This window comes from Gracilinanus agilis, chromosome 1 (genome assembly GCF_016433145.1).
Source record: "Gracilinanus agilis isolate LMUSP501 chromosome 1, AgileGrace, whole genome shotgun sequence".
NCBI classification, from domain to species: Eukaryota; Metazoa; Chordata; class Mammalia; order Didelphimorphia; family Didelphidae; genus Gracilinanus; species Gracilinanus agilis.
The window spans coordinates 271,307,663-271,327,943 of NC_058130.1; the positions used below are offsets into that span (position 1 = coordinate 271,307,663).

Here is a 20,281-nt window from a genome sequence, read left to right on the forward strand (position 1 = left end):
TTAATTTTTAAAAAAATAAAATTTTTTATGATGTATGTTTTTGATGTAATTGTAGTTTCCACCAATATCCCTCTTCACTTCCTAGAGAACCATCTATTATAACAAATAGGTTTTTCTTTTAATACCCTTATCAATACTGTGTATTGGTTTTGTAATGAAGTAATTTAGGGAATAGAATAGAAATTTATAGGAGCTTGGCTGTCAACTTTGAGCATTCTGTATTGGAATGCAACTAGAGGAGGAGTGAAACTGTCGTTGCTGGTATGAGAGGGGTTTGGAGCAGAAGTCCAGACAATGGTGACTCTTGGGATCTTTGGGATTGGAGAAGCTGGAAAACAACATCTCTCAAAACAACCCTTGGTAGTGGATAGTGTAGACAGTTTGCAGGCATTTTTCCCTACCTGATATCTCTTGGATTATTGGCTGTGCAAGGAGTTGGTTCCTGGCATCCTGAAGTTTGGAGGCAAAAGAATGGTAGGGGCTAGGTAGTGAGGGGTTAAGTAACTTGCCCAGGGTCACAGAGTTAGGAAATGTCTAAGGCCAAGTTTGAACCCAGAACCTCCTTGTCTCTAGGCCTGGCTTTCAATATACTGAGTCAGCTAGTTGACCCCAACAAATAGTTTTTTGAGATCTAAGGGGGGGGGGAGAAAAAGAAGTGGGAAAAGGCAGCATAATTGATGTGTCCGTGTCCCCTTACCCCCCCTCCCCAAAATCTGAAAATATGTGCAGTATGACTTCTGCAAAGAGGTAGAATGAGTGTTTTCTTCTCTCTCTCCTTTTGAGCTACTAAAGTTCCTAATAATTTTGCAAAATTCACTTTGGTTAGTTATGGGTATACTATTTTCTTGGCTTTGCTTACTTCACTCTGCATCAGTTGATGTTATTATAATTCAGTAATATTTCATTGCATTCATGTATTATAACTTGTTTAGCCATTCCCCAATTGATGCACATTGGCTTTGTTTAAAATTTTTTGCTATCACAAAAAAAGGTACTATAATTATTTTTATATTTATTGGGACTTTTTTTCTTATTAATGGATTCACTAAGGTGTAAGCTCAGTAATGAAATCTGTGGGTTAAAACATTTGTCACTTTATTTTCATAATTTCAAATTGTTTTCTATAATGGTTATACTCATTCCCAGCTCTACTAACAATGTACCAGTGTACCTATTTTCCCACGTCCCCCTCCAGCATCAATATTCTCATCTTTTTGTTATCTGTACCCATTTGCAGAATGAGAGTTGAAACCTCCGAGTTCTTTTCATTTTTATTTTTTCATGTGGTTCTTAATCCATGCCATTCTTTTGAGAACTGTTCATATCTATGACAGTTAGACATTTTTATATTGTTTGATTTTTAGTTTGACATCCTATTATAATGTTAGGACTCCATTATGGAGTCACATAAGCTAAATGATCCTAATGCCCGTAGAAAGAGAAGCACATAAGCAAAACAGATAATTATGTTTATCTACTGTTGACCCAGTGTCAGGCAGATAAGACTTGCAGCTTTTTGATTGCTACCTGAAGGGGTTTTGAGTCATTCTCCTACTGACTTAGTTTGTCAGCTTGTAGTTCTGATAAAGAAACTCCCTCATCCTGAACTTCACCCAAGTCTGATATGGATAAGGGATCCAAGAATTTTCCTTTCTTCCTCTCCTCTTCTTCCTCCTTCTCCTCTTCCTCTGGGAAGTTAAACCACACTGTGTGTCTTGGAGTTTGCAGCATAGGATTTTTTCTGAAGACATTCTTTGTGTTTTTTTTTAAACCCTTCCCTTCCCTCATAGAATCAATACTGTGCATTGGTTCCAAGGCAGAAAAGCAATAAGGTAGGCAATGGTGGGGGTTATGTGACTTGCCTAGGGTCACAGAGCTAGGAAGTACCTGAGGTCAAATTTGAACCAAGGACGTTCCATCTCTTGGCCTGGCTCTCAGTCCCTGAGCCACCTAGTTTTCTCCTGTGGATTCTTTTGATCAGTACTTTGTCTTCTATGTTCTGAAGTTCTGGGCAATTTTCTTGTATAGTGTACTGGTTTTTTGATTTGTCTCATTCTGGGAGTCTCTTATAAACCTTATGTTGTCCTTACACGTCTGTCTTCAAGATCCAATGTGTTTTCCTGAGTGGAGCTCATGCTTTCTTTTAGTGTTTCTTTTATTATTTCTTTTCCTCGTCTTTCATCTCCCTGTCTTTGCATTTCTAATCATTTATATTCTCCTTTTTTTTTTTAAATTTGCTGCCACAAATTCAAGTTTTTGTCTGTTGTCATTTATTTCTCCTTTGCAGGCCATAAATCTTGCTTTTATGATTCTTATTTCTCTTTTAAACCATTCAGAAACATCCTGCTGTGGTTCCATGCTCTCTTAATTCATTTTACTTTGTCTTGCAATACTTATTCACAAATGCCTGTTCTCTTTTCCCTGATCTGGAGGCCATTTTCCCTTCTATTATTAATAGTTTCCCTGGTGGTTTATTTGTTTATGTTCAAGATCTTTAATTGAGTTTTCTTCCTCCTGAGATCTTTGGCAATTTCATCCTCTTTTCTTTATTTTCTCTTATTGCTCACTTTCTCCTTCCCTTTCAATGGCAGGTTCCCTGGGGGGCTCTATCTTCAAAGGCTTCCTCCCCTGCTATGTTTGTGATTCACCAGCCTCCTTCTTCCTAAAATGACTTCTGAGGGGATAGAGAACAGGTCCCAGCTGGATGCTGGGCTCTTTTTCTCAGGCTTAGTGGAATGTTCCCAGCCCCTCACATACCTCCTACCCTAATTCCTCCTATTTCTCAGTTCTCTGGCTGACCACTACTGTTCTTTGCTGCTATTGCAGCCTCAGCAAACTTCTGCTGATTGGACTCCTTGGTGGCGTTAGTAGGAGAAAGAAAGGGTTGTGATATACAATAGAATTGTGTTGCAAGTGTATAGTTGGCTGATGTCACCTTACTGGCAACATGGAGCAGGAAGGGAGGCACTGTTGAGTAAGTGTATTAGGGGTTAGGAATGAAATTTCTTTATTGCTGGTTCATCTAGTTTTAACTTGGGTTGGGTTCTTGGTGTCCTAGACTAGGAAGACAGATGAAATTACTTTATATCCCTTGTATGTGATTCCTATTTTGTAGTGTAGTCTTCTATCATATTAGAATTAAAATATATTTGGGAAATATTTAACAAAAAATATAATAAAACAATGATAATTAAGATTTTCTGTGTTAGTATGTGGAGCATGTGACCTGTGCAGGTTAGTGATCCCCCATTTCTATTTGAGTTTGGCACCACTGATATAGAGGACCCCTTCTTTTAGGTTATTCTCTATTCTTAGCTTCAGTGACATTACTTCTAGTTCTCTCCATCTATCCTTTGTTGATCTCATCTGTTTCCATATTAAGTGTCATCTATACACAGATGGCTCCTAATCTAATATAGGGCCCTAATGTTTCTTTTGTGATATAATATAATGTCATCTGCTTACTGCCCATCTCCTATAGAGGCTTGTGAGATTCAAGTTGTCCAAAACAGATTTCATATCTTCTCTCCATAAATTCACCTCTCTTCAAAACTTTTCTGTTTCTTTTGAGAGGGCCATACTCAGAGTTATCCTCACAACCATTGAATAATAGTGATTCTCTTAACTTTCAGGCCTCCTTAAGAGCCTGAATCTACCCAAGACACATGCCTCTCCATTTTCTTTTGTAATCTACTTACCAGAAGCTGAGCTGGCTTCAGGCCTTTTGGAGGTTCCTGGGATTATACATAGTGCTTAGGCTGGAACTGTGCCCATCTTCTCAAAGTGATATACTGGGATATGGCTTTCTTTTGATGTGACTCCAATAGGAGAAAAACTTACTTTCTGAGTCTTTTTTTTTTTTAACTTTAAACTTTATCTTTCATCTTAGAAACAATACTTAGTACTGGTTCCAAGGCAGAAGAGCAGTGAGGATTAGGCAGTGAGGTTAAGTGACTTGCCCAAGGTCACACATCTAGGAAGTGTCTGAGGCCAGATTTGAACCTAGGACCTCCTGTCTCTAGGTCTGGCTCTCAATCCACTGAGCCAGCTGCGTATGACTGAGTCAATATTAATAGAAATGCTGCTAACCTTTGTTTCTCATCCCCTCTCCACCCCTCTACATTCTTGCTCAGAGTGCCCAAAGGCTGTTAGTCTAGATAGAGGCGTTAACTGAGTGATGTTTTGGTGTTAGTGATCATTGCTGCATTTTGGAATTCTTTTAAATATTCCCTGGGTAATTTCACCTTGCTATATTTACTGGATGTCTGTCTCTGAATCTTTCTGTGCCGTGACCAACTCTTATTAATTTATAATCAACTTGAGTTGGTGGAAAGAGTTCCCAGATCAGGCATACATCAAACTAATGATATCACAGAGCTGACAACAGGTCACTTGTGAGGTTCAAATAATATAATAAATAATACAAAAATTTCTAAATCCTAAGAGTGACAAGTGAGCAGAGAAGTAAACATATATATCTATATACCTATCACTTGTACATACAGATTATTATATAGTACTTTTCTAATCCTAAAACTCCTCCAGTGTGACACTTAAGTTCCCTGCTTTTTCTTCCTCTCCTTCTTGTCTTGACTTTTAAAACTATTTAATTGGATTATAATATCATGATTTGCTACCATTAACAGTAATGTACATATCCCACTCTAAAAATTCCTTGAGCAGTAAAGGTTTTGGTATCCTACTTTATTAGTGCTTTAAATGGAAAATTCTACATAAAGACTACCCATGGAATAAGATAATAAATAACTTTTGAACAATTTTACACTACTTAAATATTTATTTTCTCTGTTGAAGTAAATTAATTGGCTTCTCCCTTTTTATGTGGGATGGTGTTGTTTAAAAACCAGTAGATTTTGAGTCTAGAGTGGACCTCAGTTATTTAGATTTGTATCCCTTTCTTTAGGTTTTAATTTGTTTCTAGTTTTTACCTTCATTTCTATCACTATCCTGATGTTTTCTACAGAGTGCTTTATTTGAGGTATATATTCCTTTGCAGGTGGGAATCTAGGTAGATGCTTTTGAGTACTAATATAGATTCATATGAGTGACTTTTGTAAGATAAACCTAACCCTTAGTTCTTCCTTTTTATTTCAGTTTCATCTTTGGCTATCAAAATTGGAAAGCGTACCTAGACAATATAGGCACAATTCTGAAGTGATATTTTGTTGATAGAAAACATTGTGCTTTGCCTTTTGTTTTCAGGGCAAGTTCCAGGCTTTTTATCAGTATGCAAAATCATTTAACTCAGATGACTTTGATTATGAAGAACTGAAGAATGGGGATTATGTCTTCATGAGGTGGAAGGTAAGCATTGTACTTTGAGTGGTCTCTCAGGGAATTGGGCTTTACTATATTGTCTGTAATTTAAGCCATGTATCCATTTTCTAGAGGGAATTACTCATAACCAAAGATTTCTTCTTATTTAATATTGAGTACATGTTGCCTTCATGTCATTATTGGCTAATTCAAGCACAGATCCAGAAGAAATTATGAAAGCATACGCACTACTAATCTCCTAAATAATTTCTGTAGGTTGTCCCAAATGTCTTAGTGCAATTTTAAGTTGCTAAAGCCTAAAGACATTTCGGACACTCTGGTATTTGATTCAGACTATAGTGATTAGTTGCTTATTCTTACCTAAGTTAATATTCAACCACTCTCAGGATGCCAATTTTTTTCCTAAATTTAATTTTATCCCCTAAGAATTATTCTCCCCAAACTTGTATCATATTGTATTGCATATTCTTGGTTAAGGATGATCTCAGTCTCCTTAAATTTAGTGAACTGTTGATAGGTCAGCAGGAAATATCAAATGATACTTAAACAAATCTTTTCTTTTACTATATGCCATCCCTTTGGCTTAATGTAACATCTCTAATCCATAACTAATTCAGGAAATATGGAACCATGGATTAGTGTTTGGGTTTTTCCACTCAAGAGTCCCAGTGCAAACCTTGGACTTTTGTTTCAGAAAGTATCTGTGTGCTCTGACTGTAGTACTTTGTCTGTTTTTGTTATTTAGTTGTAGTATATAACCATGTGTTAGCAAAATTGCCAACCAAATTTCCTGCCATGGTATATGTTCTTTCTAATCCAGAGTGATCTTTTATTGTGGGAATTCATCTACTTCTTGAAAAGGTGGTTTCTATAGAGTGATAATTCTCAGACTTAGTTATGTGACACTTTAGTATATTTAATGATCTCAAAGAATCCTGTCAAACTCATAAGACAAAAATTTAATTCATTTAAGCAATAAAAATGTTTTCTGATGAGATGTGATGAGAGAATGTGAAAATTTCAAAAAAAAATTTTTTTAAGATGTTCATAAGGGGGCAGCTAGGTGGCTTAGGGGATTGAAAGCCAGACCTAGAGACAGGAGGTCCTGGGTTCAAATATGGCCTCAGACACTTCTGTGTGACCTTGGGCAAGTCATTTAATCCCCATTGCCTAGCCCTTATCACTCTTCTGCCTTAGAACCAATACATAGTATTGATTCCAAGATGGAAAGTAAGGGTTAAGAAAAAAAAAAAAAAAAAAAGATGTTCATAGTTTGGGTCAGAGAACCTGTCATATGACACCTGAGAATGCTCCAAGTGGTCACCTGTCTGATCTCTAATAGAATTACTTCTTTATCTGTCTGTCCTTTGGATTCCAGCATGAAATAATAATAACCCTCCTTTTATCTTATTCTGATGTATCATCAAGAATGATTGATTCTCTTTTCCTCTTGATGTTAGTGAAGGGTTTTTTGGTGATGGTGGTTGTTTCTTTGGTGGCAGGCTAGAAGGGGTTTAGTAAATTGTCTTCTGGGATCTTTGCTCTTCCTATAACTGCATATTGACTCAGAAAACCACAAATTAGCATTACCTATGTTGTACTGTATTTTATTAACTTTGGTAAATATTTCCCAATTATATTTTAATCTGGTTCTGGCCTATGGTTGGGGTAGAGGGAAGGGGTGCTCTCCAATTAGACACTTCTGCTATAGATATGCTTAAAATATTGGCCTGATTGCTTTAGTGTGAAGTAAAGACTTATTTTAATTGGGTCATTTAGTCTGTGGTTTTGGGGGAAAAGACCACATAGTACCTTTTCATAGTTTTTGTTTATGCTTACATTACTTGTTATTTTAACATATGAAAACCAGCATGTAGATATTCTTCAAAATACTTAAACACATATAGTTACCACTCAGTGCACACACAGTTGATTGATTTCAAACCAACATTAGTATTCCTTTACTGAAGGTATTGAGGACAGAATAATTTAGGGTAAATCACCAAGAAAATCAGATTCATTGTTGGAAAGCATTATCTATTTTACAGTGGCTTAAATATTCTTCTCCATCTGTACAGGAACAGTTCCTAGTTCCAGATCACACAATCAAAGACATCAGTGGTGCTTCCTTTGCTGGGTTTTATTACATCTGCTTCCAGAAATCTGCAGCCTCTATAGAGGGCTATTACTACCATAGGAGTTCAGAATGGTAAGAAAAATCTCCCTTCTTTTTCAAAATCAAAGATAACAAGCTAATGACAAAAGAGTTCTTGCTATTCTCAAACTCTGGTATCCAATCCAAGTTTTTACTCTGTGCTACAAGAATAAAGAAATCTTCATAGTATGAAGATTCATAAGACAATTTAAATTGTTATGCTTCATGTGTTTGACTGCTATTGAAGGTCTTTTAAAAAGTGTTTACCTTCCAGTGGTAGGTGTTCACCTGTCCATATAAAGTAGGTAATATGGAGCAAAGGAATTAGGTGATAGACATACTTAGGAACACAAGATTTAGACTAGAAAGAACCTTAGAGGTCATTTAGTTCCATGGTGGTGAACCTATGGCACATTTGCCAGAGTGGGACACTCGGAACCTTCTCTCTGGGCAATGCATATCATTACCCTAGCAACAGAGTTTGTTACTAGAAAGCCAGAGGGATGAGGAGCTAGGCTGCTCCCCTCCCCCTCTCCAGGGGCTCCTAAAGACATTTCTCACATCATTCATCCCTCTAAGAGGTTTGCCATCACTGATCTAGTCCAACCTCTGAGCACTGGGGTTTGGGGGGGGGGTGTATTATATTCTTGCTGCTTTGTCAATATTTTTGCCATGATTAGCAAATGACTAGGACTCTGGACAGTGTCAATCAAATTGTGAAGAATGTGCCTTTTGATATTTAAACATAGATTGCTGCTTGATTTCTACAAAATCATATGGACCTCTGATCCACTCATTCTTATAAATTTTATCTATTGTCAATTTTTATATTTTGGAATACACAGCATATGATTATAACATGATTTTACTTCATTCTAATGACATATGGAACCTTTTAAGCCTGGTTAAAGAGCTGAAGGCCTTTAAAAGCACTCATCTTGCATGTACGAGGACCTTTTACTGTCCCTGCTCCATTCCTAATGTTTTATTTGGGAGTGTTCCACTGTGGAATGATGACCAGATGATGGTCCTCAATCAAGAGAAATAGAATTGCAAGACGGAGTTGGTGCTGTTCCAGTAGCATCTTGCCTTTGGGCTTTCAGTGTTTGCTCTGGTAAAGCTATAAAAGTCTTTTGTATTGCCTTTCACAGACCTTTATTACCTTTTTAAAATAAAATATTTCAAAGAACAGTTGAATACCAATAATGTGTTATTCACTTTACAGAAAATAACATGTTATTTCCATGTGGCTCTGTTAACTTTACAAATGTTCCTTTATGAATTATGTAGGAAGTTAGGAGGTATCCTGTATAGTCAGTTCATGATTTCTTTAGTGGGTACTTAGCCAATTTGTGGATTATCTAGGCCTTTGTGTATCCTTTTTCCTGCTGTCCATCCTTTAACTACCTTCCCCTAGAGCACAAGAAATGGATGAAAAGCTTTAATCTCTCTGGGTTATTTTTACCTGTAAGCAACATTAGAGAAGATTTGGCAAGGGTGAAGAGATTGAAACTAAAACAAAAATTTGTTGGATTAGATATGAATTTAATTTATCCATACCATAAAAATTGAGACATCAAAAATTGAGTTAGCGTACAATACCCCAATATTACTTGATACTAAGGTTCAAATAGGTTGTAATGTAAGCTATATATATAGTGAGTTAGTGGAAAGAGTAAATCATTCCCCTTGAGGAACTTCATATGTTGAGGTAGGCATGCTATCATTGCTTTATGAATGACAGAATGCTTAATAAATTTTATGCATTGTTGAGAATCAGCTAGAAAAACAGAAAAATACTCAGTCTTCTTAATTTGGGGAAAATTAAAATGAGGTTTCCTACGAATTTGTGAATTTAATGTGTCAAATAGTTGGCCTCCTCCAACCTAATATTTTATTTATTCAGGCAGGTTCAAACTTAGAGTCCTTTGATAACCACCTCCCATCCTTTATTCTCTCTTTCTCCCTTTTGCAGGTATCAGTCCCTAAATCTGACTCATGTTCCTGAACACAGTGCCCCCATCTATGAATTCCGGTGACATTTGACTGTTCAGAACAATAACCAAGTAAAACTGAACTTGGCAGAAAAGGTTCCAGTCGATCAGGAGAATTGTGTACCTGCCAGAAGCAGGAGATAGTGTGTGCCAGTCTCCTACCGAGCAGATGCACCAGGAGGCGTCAGTGGCAACCCATAGAACTCAAGAGATGCGGCTGATCAGGGAGGGGGGAGGGGAAGAAGCAAAAGGAGTTCTTCCTGCTTCTGAGTGGCAATTTAATTTTAATCTGGTTTTTAAGATACCTTTAAATGCACTTTTCCTTATTGCACAGCTATCTTCTGTATTATGGAAATGCCCCTTTCCCCATTCTAAATCTGAGCAGAGTTGATAGTTTCCAGGATGACACGTCAGCATTGGCTTGGTGTGTGCAGTGTTTTGAACTAACTCTTTCTGATCACAGATTTATGGTTGCACCCCAGTACCCCCAGTCTTAATACCTTGTCTGGTAGCTCAGAAGGAACCACAGCCTAGATACATCTGTGTATCAGCAAAGCTTTGTGCAGGGAATTGGCGAGCCACCACGTCTGCTAATGAAGCACATGGCTGAGGCAGTACTGATTCTTGAAGGGCCTAATCAATCTTTAGTCCCGATTGGTTAATGGGGTCAACCCAAGCTGCAAAAGCATTGGAATATTAACAACTCAAAGCTAAGTAAATAGTTGTTAGGTTCCCTTGGCACACCATTGGGAATAACTAAATTCAAGACTTCCGAGCCCTCAGTTAGGAATGGATCAGAATTCTGCTTACTCAGTACATTTGCTCTGAACTTAACAGATTTGAGGGTAAAACCAAACTCAGTAAAAATGAGATTTTTTTAATTACAAAAATTATTTTTATGGTCTCTTTAACAAGGACTCTATGGCAAATGCACAATTACTCAGAATTACATTTTATCGTTTTCACATTGAAAACAGCGAATGTTGACTTATTAATTTTTATACCTATATATATATATATATATGTATATTTAATCAACCAGCAGTTTTTGAAACTAGTCATCCTGGTACAAAAGTTTGCAGCATTGCATAAATTAGTGCTAAATAAGAGAACTGTTTTTTGGTCAGTTTAACATTTGTACCTCCTCCTTTTGCTACACAAAACAGTGCTTGACAAACCTTTTTATCAGGCAGAAGGAGCAGTTGTTCTCCTATAACAATGACTTTGAGACGTTGGGGAATGAGGGGAAACATTAACCATGTTCAAATAATAACTCGAGGCTTGCGTGCGTGCCAAAGTGTGCGTGTGTTTGTTTTTTGTTTTTTTTTGTTTTTTGTTTTTTGTTTTTTTTTTTGTGTTTTTTTTTTTTTTCGAGATTTCAGAAGCTTCAAAGTTGGCATCAGTTGTATATTTGATGTGTAGCTGTCAGCTTATGTGCAGGGCTTTAGAGATGGCATTTTCTCGTGGTTTCTAGACTTTGATTCAAAGAACAAAAAAGGGTAGCTTTAAAACAAAATGGTCTGTAACCCAAGGGAACAAACCCATATGGAGGTTGTTTGGCCACTAGCAGTATGAGAAAATGCAAAGCCTTTCACTTAATTGAGTAGTAGCAAATACATTTTATTTAGACAGATACACAAACCAACTAACTTATAATTAATGATATATGTACTGTAACATATCAAAAGGCTGAGTTCCTTCAAGGAAATATATTTGGGGAAGTCGTCAGTGGGCATGTGTTAATGTAATTCCAAAATTTAGGGAGCCTGAGAATTTTGTATGAAAACAATAACCAGCTAGTCTGGTCTAATCAGGGCAACTGAACCATCAAAATCTGTCCCCAGTGAATTATTTTTGTATTCAACATGTCTGTTCTCAGAAATTAGTTAAGACTGTCTGATTTTAAGAACAAAGGCACTGAAATAACTGGCATTTCTTCCTTGTTTGTTGCTATGGTTGAACCTAGCTGATTTCACACTAATGAGGGAGACTCCACTGCAGCTTTGCTGATAAGCAGATGAATGAGATTTAAAAATCAAGGCAACAATAACATGAATTGTGTTTGGTTCATTTATTTTAGCAAGTGCTGTTTAATTCCAATCATTTCTTACATTGCAAATTTTTTCATCATTCAGGACCTTACTAATGAATAGCCTGGCATATGCTTCGTAAACATCTCAAAAGGTTTAACATTGTGGAGCCATCCTTACTTTTCTGTGTGGAAAAAAACAGGATGAGACTGCTGCCCTCATGAGTTTGTTGGGTGTGAGATGTTTGGAAGAATTAACTGGTTGTCTGTTGGCTAAATGGAATTAAGGAGAAACTGCCAGTTATAATGAAAAGATAAATAGGTAGTGATACTTTTGCTGGATCTTGTGGACGCCTTTAATGAATATTTGGTGGTCTAAAAATCTTATCTAGTGGGGACAGAGAAACGAATTAAGTATTTCCATCTATTAACGCCTCTAATCATTTATCTTGACTCCTCCTTTACACACAAGAATTTACCTAAAAAACTTTGGAAAACATATCTCCATTTGTAGGTATTTTTATTTTTGATCTGTCAGTAGTTTACATGATTTTGAAACTGTGTGCAATATTTTTAATTGTCACTTGTACCCATAATTAAGAAATATTGCTGAAATTTTCAAATTTCAAATTTTCCATCACTTACTTTCATACCAAACATACCTGATATGTTAGAGATCCCTTGAGGAATTTCATTATTTGTACCCTACTGCCCAGAAAAACTTTTCTTTTGTGGTCATCAGGTCCTAATATTACTGGTTTTTTGGAAAGAATTCCTTTTTCTCTTAACTACTATATAGCATTTCAGCTGAACTCCAAAATAATTAGGCAGTGCTTAAAGCTAAGTTGTCTTAAAGCTGGTTATATTATTATCAAAACTGTAACATCTTGGGTAGCAAAAGGGTATTTAGAATTATCTTTCCTTATGAAAATAGGGAATTTCCTTTCTAAGACCTTGATTTAATTTCCCCCCTCTTATAAAGTGGAGTCCAAGATAATTTTTAAAAGAAATGCCATTAAATATGTTGCATTGCAGTTTGAAACAACTAATGTGTTCTGGAAAAAAAAAAGATTTCATCTTTGAATTTTAAGTTTTTTTATTAGATTTAAGTGAATACAAAATATTTTGTTTCTTTATGGATGAATTGTGGAAAGGGATGGGGTGGGAAAAGTATTTTGCAGAGCTATCAATGTCCAAATAATAAAAAGAAATATATAATAAAGGTAACTGAGCAGTGTGTTTGCCCTATTTTTAAACCAAAACCAAATAAGAAACCAGCAAGGGGCAAAAAAGTTAGGTGCCTTTGTGGATTCAGCACCAGCCTGAAGATGGGATATCCTGGATTCCAATCTGGTCTCAGACACTAGCTGCATGGCCCTTGCCACTCTTCTACTCTGGAACTAATACTTAGTATTGATTCATAAGTCAGAAAATAAGGAGTTTTTTTAGAAAGAAGAAGAAACTAATAGTTGCAACGAGAACAGTTGCTGAGTTTGGAAAGGGAGATATTTCTCTCCAATTGTGACTTTGGAGTCTGGAATTTTTCTTTGTGTATTGAAATTATATTTGATGTGGGAGTTTGTCCAAATAGCATAAAGCTCACTTTAGGTCATCCTCACAGTCTCTCTTAACTTCCAATCCTTGATATTTTCAACTTTGCAGTGCTTCCTTCCACCCCCACAACTCTGTATATGTCTACTTTTAGCTCCTTTAGAAGTTTGAAAGTAAGAAAGAACAATTCTTCTCTTAAACTTAATTTGTTTTTAAATTTAAAAACCAATTTTAAAATCAAATTTTAAAAATTTTAAAAAAAGGAAATATAAAAAAAGTCCTTTCCAATTTTTGTGGTTTTTTAAAATTCCAATTTGTACTTTGGCCTTATAATTAAAAGAAGCAACATCAGATACAAAGCAGGGATAGAGGTTCTGTAATTTGTTTATATAGGACTAGCAATTGATCATTTACATCTATGTCCTTCTTATAAAAACATTTTAAATTCTGTACTCTCCACCCTAGCACTTTTTTCAACACTTCTTTTACCATCATCTAGATCAGCAAAAAGTACCTGTGGTTTTTTTTGTTTGTTTGTTTTTTGGAGATAGATGAAAAGGAGGCATAAGTCATTAGGCTGCAACACAGGACAAAGCTTATAACTATCAACTCAACTGAAAGAAAGGCATTCAAATTGCTTCAATGATGAAATTATAACAAGCTTGATAATTGAATCTGTTGGGATAAAAGGACCTCTGGGAAGTCAATAACAGTCTTGTAATTTTTCCTCTTCCGAAACACCTTTAAAGACAGGAAACTATTTGTACAGGTGGTCTTCCTTTCAAGGCCTTTAACTGCTCAGAAAATCCAAAGTTTCTACTCCATTTTTCTTGTCAACCTTAAAAAAATCAGAACTGTGGTATTTATGATAACAGGTCATTAGTGGGCTAAGTAGAATATAATCAAGAAATATTATTACATTGAGCCACTGCCCTGGGAGGATTATATTCCCAGGGAGTAACACAGACCTAAAGATCTGAGACTTCCCAGCTCTACTGCAGAAAGGTGGGCTGTTTATCTAGATTTTAGGAGAGGGGGGAAGGGTAACATTGACTAGCCAGAGGCTAGAGTGATTGAGAAGTATTTGAGAGCTGATTTTCTTTAAGAGGCTAGGGTGACTGGGAGTGGATCTGGGTTCTTCAGATTTGATTGTCTTTTTTCAGACTCAGTCCTCTGGGGCTAAGGGGCATTTTCTAGAAGCTAGGTGAAACCTACTCAATTCAGCAATTCAGTCTTTTGAGTTCTTGTTTTAACCTCTGGCAGAGTCAGTAATGAGATTAACTAAAATGATGTCCCTTCTTTCCTTGGTTCTCTTATTGTTTTGACCACAGGCAAGTCATTGAAGGTGGAATGCAAAACAGACTGAACACATCCAGGGACTTATTGTTCACTTTTGCCCAACTCTTTATGACCCTGTGGGCCACAGCATGCCATTACTGCCCATGGGGTTTTAGTGGTTTGCCAATTCTTCCTACAGTGGATTAAGGCAGTGGTTCCCAAACTTTTTTGGCCTACAGCCCCCTTTCCAGAAAAAAGTATTACTTAGCCCCCTGGAAATTAATTTTTTTAAATTTTGATAGCAGTTAATAGGAAAGATAAATGCACCCGTGGCCATCACTGCTCTCCCTAGATCACTGCAGCACCCAACAAGGGGCGGTAGAGCCCACTTTGGGAATCACTGGATTAAAGCAAACGTAGGGTGTTACTTGCCCAGGGTCACACAGTGTCTGAGACTGGATTTGAACTCTGTCTTCCTGACTCAAGGCCCAGTGCTCTTTCCACCTAGCTGCCTCCTATATCCAGGAATACCCCAACTTTAAACTCTGTTGATCCTTCAGACCTGATAGTTCTCCCTGATGGAGACTTCATGAGTCCTACTTCATGAGTCCTCTCATCTATGCTGAGTTGTACAACAGTTGTGGTTGGGTAAGATTACAAAAAGAGCAATTGCTTTAGAATCATGGATTTAAATAATGTATTTCTTTTGTTATTTTGCTGCCTCCAAAACATTGTTCACTTGTAGCCAAGACAAAATTTTAGCCCTTCTGATACCTTCCTGAATACTAGAAAGGGAAGTGACTTTGCCCAAGATCACTTAGCTTTTAAGGAGAAATCTATGATTCCGACTTGAGAAAGTAGAACTCACTTTTAGCTATGCAGCCCTAGTTGGACCTGGAGTCAGGAAGACCAGAGTTCAAATCTCTTGACACCTTGAATCCTGGACAATTCACTCTTTCTTCAGTTTTTCTCATCTGTAAAACAGGAATAATAGCATTCCTGTCAGGGTGGTTGTGATAATAAAATGACATTTTCACGGCACTTCACAAATCTCAAAAGGCACTACATGCTTGCTAGTTATTTTCTTTTTTAATGGGTAGCAAAGTGGGTAGGTTATTTTGTTTTGGCTGAAAACAGTCAGTGCTTTTGTATCTTCAAAGGAAATAAGTTCCTTGGCCTTGGAGCTGTTTTTCAGTACTCTTTAGAAATCAGTGGTACCCTAAAACAATCCAGTGAGTTTTTCACGTTTGTGCATATGTTGTGAAAAAAATCTCAGCTCAAAGCAACAAAAGCTTTAAGAGAAAACAAAACCCACCCCAAATTGAAGCCTGGAAAGATTAAGTAGTATTTGCCATTGTCATTCAACCAAGGAGACAAGAATCAAATGGTCAGGTTTTCTTTGTCTTTTTCCTTTTCCTTAAATGTGGTTGATTTTAGTTTCAGGCAGTCCTGGAATTTGTCCACTTTTTCTTTGCTCACATGGTGACTGCTACCTTAAGTCAAACCATTATTACCTTTCCGTTGCCTAATATAAGAGACTCAAAAATTGCTTTCTTACCTCTAGGCTCCTCTATCCATTTCAGCTGTTAGAACTATCTGATATACATGTAAGGCCATGTCATTCCCCTGTTCAAAATCTGATAGGATAAAATATAACTTCCTTGGCCTGGCATGTAATTTCTACCTCAATCTAGTTCTAGCCTGCTTTTTTATCATAGTTTCATATTACTTTCCTTTATACACCCTACATTTCAACCAGGCTGAACTAATCACTTTATAGATTTAATTTTGTTTTTCTGCCTCCCTAAACTCAAACAGTACCCCATCCCCATCCCTTCCCATCCCTGGGCCTCCCTCCTCTTCATTCTCTTTCATGAAGCTTTCCCTGACACCAAGCTAAAAAGCTCTTCATTTATCCTAGACCACTTTGTCCAAATCCTTTACTTCATCCCATTCTTCATCATATTTTACTTATCTACCCCGCCTCCTGTTGAAACATAAACTCCTTGAGGACAAGAACTGAGGCATTCGTCTCTGTATTCCTGATGCCTTGCATTTTGGGATACCCCAGAGTCCCACAGCTAAGCTGCAAAACTATTTGGAAACCTGCATCTCTTGGTCCATAGATCATCCCTTTTTCTGCTAATTTTATGCTGCCTGTGTAATTAGGAAGTAAGGTAAGACCTTTTCTAGAAATTTGTGTCACTTGTTCATTTGAAGAATATAGTATTGTAAGAGTTTGAGCAAGCCTACATTTTGGAATTGACAGATGGAACACGAGGAGGGAAAAAAATGTCAGTTGGGCTGAGTGCAAGGACTTCTGGGAAGAGACCAACGGATTTTTCGCTGTAGGTTGGGGCACAGCTGAGGAGGGAGGTGGATTTTGGGGCACCTTCAAAGCTAATCTGAAGAGTTTTCCTGGAATTTCAGTGAAGATTAACCCTGCCATTTGGTCTCCATCAGTCCCTTAACCCAGTGGAGAATATTAAACAGCCGTTTCTTCACTTTTGGCCAAAGGGGTCTGGACTTTTGGGGGAAGCCGGCCCCTGGGGCCTCATAAATCTTGCCTTAAACATTGCTTTACTACATTCTCTCATTATTTAACTATAATTATAGGTTCAAGAGAAATACTTGGGGATTGGGTCAGAGAAACTGGGTTTTGGGGAATTCAGAAAATATCTGTTACTACCTTACCCAGTTGAAGGACTGATAAAAGGGATTTCAGGGAATTATCTACACCCCCTTTTCCTTGACACCCTCTTCCCTTATTCCTTAATTCATTCCTGAATAAACCTATTGACTTGTTGTTCAGTCAGATCCATGTAATTGAGTTGGGAGGGAGGCAGAACGTGTGGGTAGTGAGGGGAAAGAAAAAAAAATCCATTTTGAATCGGAACCCAGCTGGGGATTGGGGAGGCTTCTGTGGGTACTTGCCCTGCATGAACAACTTGTTGGGGTTCCACTGGTTCTCTATAAAGAACCCTTTAACTACCTAGGCCAGGCACAACCATCAGGGAGAACCCCTAATTTGTCTCCCTAGTAAGGACAGGTGGTTGTGGAGAAGTATTGGCCCTTATTCACAATTCAGGGGTTACCATACCACACCCCCATCACTCATTCACCCCCCCCCTTCTTATAGTATAGACATGAATGGTGAGGACATGAGGTAATATTTGTTTATTGAGGGAATATACCGCAAACTACTTTCTTACCCTGTCTTTGGTCTCTGTCACTTCTATCAGAATTCCTTAAGTGATTATCTCTTTGGAACCCACTCTAGGGAACGTTTGATTTTTGGCCAGATTTTAATTTGTAGAACACTTGACATATTTTGGGGAAAAGAGATTGTATGCCAACATTTGGGTGGATATGTGAAAGGAACAAGGAATTAGAAGTCAGGAGATGTGCATTTTAAGCTCAAATATGGTCTTGACTAGCTGTGTGACTTTAGATAAATAAATTAATAAAACATTTTCTAAGAATCACTATGAAATATCAGTTCCAAGGCAGAAGAGTAATATGGGCTAGGCCAGTGATGGGCAAACGATGGCCTGCGGGGGTGGGGGGGGGTGGGGGGCTTGAAATGTTCTGTTGGGCCAGGCAACATTATTCCTAATCTGACAAATACAATGAGTAGCATACAATACAATGAAACTTCGAAAGCGTTGCCTTAGAAAGAGACTGACAAATAAACATTTCCCTTCCTTTGACCCCCTCTTTAAAAAGTTTGCCCATCACTGGGCTAGGCAGTTAGGATCAAGTGACCTGCCCAGGATCACACAGCTAGGGAGTGTCTGAAGACAGATTTGAACCCAGGACCTCTTGTCTCCAGACCTGGCTCTTTTCACTGAGCCACTTAGCTACCCTAATAATTTAATTCCTCTGGCCCTGTTTGCACATTTGTAAAATAAAGAGAAGTTGAACTAAATGGTCCTTCAGGCCTTTTCCAGTTCTAATATTCTATAATTTTATGCCCTCTCTATCCAGGGCCTGGCCTGGGGGTGGAGAAAGTGATGTCAAGAGTTTCTTTGGCATTTTTCTCTTCCTAGAAAATATTTGCTCTAAGATATTATGACTCCATGGACCAAAGGCACACCAGGACTGGCCTGGGGGTTTTCTTGGCAAAGATACTGGAGTGGTTCACCATTTCCTTCTCCAATGAAGATATTAAATTCAGGGAAGTTTTCATGGAAATGTAATTAGCTGGAGATCTAGGTTCTAAGCCCTGGCCTACGTGCTGTTGGTAGAAGACTATACTCCATCTCCCATTGATCTGCCTTTGCCCTAGCTGTCCTCTTAAGACTGTAATGCCCTTCCTCTTCCCACCTCTTAATTTCTTTTTTTCTTTTTAAAAAACCTTTATCTTCTGTAAATATCAGTTCCAAAGCAGAAGAATGATAAGGGTTAGGCAATTGGGGTTAAGTGACTTGCCCAGGGTAGCACAGGTAGGCAGTATCTGAGATCAAATATGAACCCAGGACCTCCATCTCCAGGCCTGCCTCTGTATCCATTGTGCCACCTAGCTGCCTCCCACATCTTAATTTCCCTGACTTTAAATCTTAAATCACAATTTCTACAGGAAGTTCCCCTTCCTGCTCTCCCCATTAGTGATTTCCCACCCTGAGATTACCCCTCATCTAGCCTATATGCATCTTCTAGCTATAAGATTATCATTTATTTATATTTAGATATGTAATTATAATTACATGGTATTTCACAAGAAAGTGAGCTCTTCAAGAGGTTTCCCCCTTCTTGTGTTTCCTTACTTTCCCTGCCTGGCACATAGGAGTTAATAAATGTTTTTTGATTACATGATAGACACAGCACTTTCTTTACAACCACACGGGTCAATTTCAAATCGTTTCCCCCATTTTATTGAGGAAGAAAATGATGAAATAAGGAAAATGGCAACTACCTAATTTTTAGATAGTACTTTAAGGTTTGTAAGGGTAGCTAAGTGGTTTAGTGCTAGGCCTGGAGTCAAGTTCAAATCCTGCCTCAGACCCATACTAGCTGTGTGACCCTGGTCAAGTCACTTAACCCTGCTTGCCTCAGATGTTTGCTTTCATCTGTCAAATGAGCTGGAGAAAGAAATGGCAAACCACTAGTATCTGCTAAGAAAACCTCAATTGGGGTATTGAAGAGTTAGGCAAGACTTTTTAACAAGTTAATCTTTGTAAGCCTTTTTAACATCATATTTCATTCTCACAACCCTGTAAGGTAGGTGCTTTGGGCATATTATGTCCATTTTTAAAGATGGGGAAACTGAGGAAGGTTTCAGTGACTAGTCTCTTCCGTCACACAGCTAAGAGACTGAGTTGGATTCTGAGTTCCTGACAACAACTTGAGAGCATTCTCTCCATTGTACCACCTAGATGTATAGGATCAGGGATCAGAGAAAAAAGTGCCTCGAGAAGATTTCGAACTCGGGGCTTCCTGACCCCAAGATCATTACTTTATGTAACGCTCCACGTGGTTGCCTAGGCTGGAGCCAAGATCCAAAGCCCTGTCTCCAAGATACAAACAGCGTGCCCTTTGCACGTGCCCTCTCCGGGTTTCAGTTTCGTCCCCCGTAAAACAAAGGGTCGGAGGAAGTCGGGGTTGCCCATAAGAAAAGCTGGGGAAGCCAGCCAGGGAGCCCCGGGAAGGCGTCCGCGCTAGCGCTCTTCGGCAGAGCTCACCTAACTCCCAGGAAAGCACAGCTGGCGGACCACCCCGGACTGCGGAACTCGGCGCGCAGGAGATGGCGCTGTGCGTCGGTCGCCCGAGCACTGATGCTAGGAGCACCCGGCGAAATAGCGGCTTCGTGCCGAGAGGGCGGGCCGTGGGGGGAGCTCTTCGGGGTCGGCTTCCGGTCACCGGCATCCGGCCTTCACTTACAGCTTTTCCTCCGCCGCCTTCTTGGCTGCTGTCGCTGCCCCTGCTGCTGCTACTGCTGCTGCTGCTGCTACCGCCGCTGCTGCTGCCGCCGCCGCC

At 38.4% G+C, this 20,281-nt stretch overlaps 1 protein-coding gene across 1 annotated transcript in view; it reads left to right on the forward strand.

Moving 5' to 3' along the window:
- DRC3 (dynein regulatory complex subunit 3) overlaps positions 1–10,849 on the forward strand; it is a 92,521-nt gene extending 81,672 nt beyond the window's left edge. The window contains exons 12-14 of the mRNA XM_044679929.1: positions 5,224–5,325; positions 7,377–7,507; positions 9,429–10,849. Of these exons, the coding sequence (XP_044535864.1) occupies positions 5,224–5,325; positions 7,377–7,507; positions 9,429–9,492 (297 nt within the window). The 3' untranslated portion in view covers positions 9,493–10,849. The remainder of the gene's footprint in view (positions 1–5,223; positions 5,326–7,376; positions 7,508–9,428) is intronic.
- Positions 10,850–20,281: the final 9,432 nt, after the last annotated feature.